At 33.7% G+C, this 2861-nt stretch overlaps 1 protein-coding gene and 1 pseudogene across 1 annotated transcript; both read right to left on the bottom strand.

The window, feature by feature from the left end:
• Positions 1-1359: 1359 nt before the first annotated feature.
• Positions 1360-2187, bottom strand: LOC118750031. The gene has a single exon (XM_036484768.1). It carries the CDS (start codon positions 2159-2161, stop codon positions 1610-1612), a length of 552 nt encoding a protein of 183 aa, XP_036340661.1. The 5' UTR covers positions 2162-2187; the 3' UTR covers positions 1360-1609.
• The window catches only part of LOC118750034, a 5377-nt pseudogene continuing 4684 nt past the window's right edge, over positions 2169-2861 (bottom strand).

The following is a 2861-nucleotide window of genomic DNA, read 5'->3' as shown; positions in this document are numbered from 1 at the left end:
ATAGACTCTTTGCTGCCACCGTTGCAAGGGATTTTTTAAATTACTTTGCTTTTTTCAGTTTTGGGTATTTTAGATTTGGTCCTGTTAAATATGTTTTTTAATGTGTTTGTTGGCTTGTGGGCTATTTTTATTTTTTCTTTATTGTAGCAGTCTGATTTCGCTAAGCGCTCTGATAAATGGGGGAAATATGTTATTGATTTAAAAGTTATAGGCTTTTCTGGTATTCGTTGATGGTTTGCTAATTTAGATCTTCTTACTAATGTTTTTATTATGTGCTCCGGAAAAACATTGTTTTTTGATCATATTTTTATTTCATTCTCCATCTCTTTATGGTACGTTTCATCTGATATTTGTAGCATTCGTCGTATACAGCTCATTGCTGTATTCATTATCATCGTCTTGGGGTGTTTAGAATGGAAGTTGATGATTCGTCCTGACAAGAAGCCAACAGTAGCACTTTAACTTAAGTTGGTTTCCTCTTTTGATTATAATGGAGTCAAGATAAGGTAAAATTCCGTCCTCTTCTAGTTATATTGTGAATTTAATATTTCTGGCAAAAGAATTTAGTGCGTCAAGTGTGTTTTGTATTTCATTTTCATGTATTATAGCAACAAATAAGTCATCAACATATTTTGAGAGCAATCTCGGAGTTCGTCGCAATTTCTTGATCGTGCTGTCCAAAAGTTCTTCCATTATTATATCTGCGATGACTGGGGAGTCAGGGGATCCCATCTGCATACCTTTTAATTATGTGTATATCGTGTCATTAAAGTTGAAATACCTAATTTCTTGTATACAAAATTTTACTATTTCCATGAATATTTGTTTTGGTATCTTTGTGTGTTCTTTTATCATTGTCCATTTTTCTCGTATTACGTCAAGTGCTAGTTGTATTGGTATGCTCGGAAAAAGTGAGACTGCGTCAAAAGAAACTATTTTTTCATCGTCACAAATAAATGTATTGTTTATCCTTTCCTTGAACTCCAATGTATTCTTTATATTGTATGCTGAGTTCGCCGTTACGTTTTTTAATATTTCTACAATATATTTACATAGATTGTAAGACGGCGATCCAATGGATGAACATATCGGTCTTAGAGGTGTTCCCCCTTTATGTATTTTTGGGAGTCCATGAATTCTTGCGGGTAAGGCCGTGTTTTAGGTTAGTTTGTTCCTTTCGGCCTTTGAAACAAACCCCATTTTAAAAAGTTTATCCACTAAACTGTTGTTTTTGTTTTGTAATCTAGATGTGGGATCCTGCCTTTGAATTCTGTATGTGGTTAAGTCATCTAATACATTTTACATTTTGTTATTATAACCGTCCGTTTCCATTGCCACAGTTTTGTTTCCCTTGTCAGATGTTAGAATTTGAATATTGTCGTTTTTCTGAGAAATTTTCGTGTTCGCTCCACTGTGTCTAATATTGCACAATCCATTGCACTTTGCCTATTTGTTGTTGTGTGGTCTTTTATTAATAACGAGAATTTGGTACGCGCCTCCTCTTGTTGTCGTTGTCTTTTAGCGTCTGTATCATGTCCTCCCCATCAGCAATATATTGAAAAATAGGAAATCTCTTATTCTCGACGGGTAGTGCGAACTTTGGTTTCTTCTACAGCAACGCTTTTATGTCTGGCGGGAACTCCACTTTGGTTTTGTTTACAAACCAATCTTCTTGTTTATGGTTGTCGACAAATATGTTATTACGTTTGTTGCGCAGTCCCTCAAGCTTCAGTTCTTGTCGCCCCTTCAGTATTGTTGTTGGTTTATTTGCGACATTTCTCTCACTCTCTAAAAATGCTTGCAAGTCATCTGTGCTTAGCTGTTTACTTAATTCTGTTGTTATTTCTTCCATCTGCTGTTTTCGTCTTCTTAATATGTTGTGTTTATGTTTAATAAGCAGGCTTAATATTTTTGTGTGAAAGTAATGTGTATGTCTGGCTAAAGTACTGTCTATGTTAGGATGTGGGTCACAGTCGAATACAAACAATTTATTACATCTAATCGAATTTTTGATAAAGTTTGGAATAAGTTTGGTTTTTATGCATTTTAAAAGGAATTTTATACTAGCTTTTAGTTCTACCAGTTTTTTGGATGTAGCTTGAAATTTGTTGATTACTGCCTTTGAGTTGTCATAGTTGTTCTTTATTTTCGCATACCCCATTTTGTTGCTATATGCTTACGGCGCACAGTGTTTCGACTATATGGAGGCAGGTAGAAAAAAGTCATGGTGACAGTTGGTAAAAAAAACCGGTTTGACTTAGAGAGGGAATAGTAAAAGTCATAAGTACCAAATTTTACATTATTTACTCACCCCCCTTCTTCACGAACGATACATTTCCAAAAAAAATACGGGAATGGGCGCGATACCGACTAATCAGTTTGGTTGCATTTGGCGCTGAACCCATTACAGAAAGTGTTTCTTTTTCAATTAATTATCTAAATGTCGTGTAATATTCAGGTGAAGGTATTTATCATTTATTTGGTATTTACCTATTTTCTTACCAAAAAATTTACTTTGAAATGTATATGCTAAAGATTATTAGTAAAAAAAAGAGTGAGTACCGGTCCGTCAGGTCTTGAAATTAGACTAATATTTTAGAGAATTTTATGTAGTTTTCGAATATATAATTTGATCTTTGCGCGCGACTTTGCAAATATATGTAATTTTTGATTTTCTTAATTTTTGATTTTCAGCTTCTTTTTGCATAATTTAGCGAAAAGAATTTTTCAAGCAATGAAAAAATCTCACCAGATATTAAAAAAAAAGCGAGTATTGACACCTAAGTCATTTTATTGTATAACCTTTGTTTTCTGAGAGTGGAAAGCAGGAAACAAAAATTACCCAAAATTCCATCACATTT

Source organism: Rhagoletis pomonella, unplaced genomic scaffold, assembly GCF_013731165.1.
Source record: "Rhagoletis pomonella isolate Grant_MI unplaced genomic scaffold, Rhpom_1.0 Rhpom_scaffold_00116, whole genome shotgun sequence".
Classification (NCBI taxonomy): domain Eukaryota; kingdom Metazoa; phylum Arthropoda; class Insecta; order Diptera; family Tephritidae; genus Rhagoletis; species Rhagoletis pomonella.
This window is presented reverse-complemented; position numbering and strand designations above follow the sequence as displayed.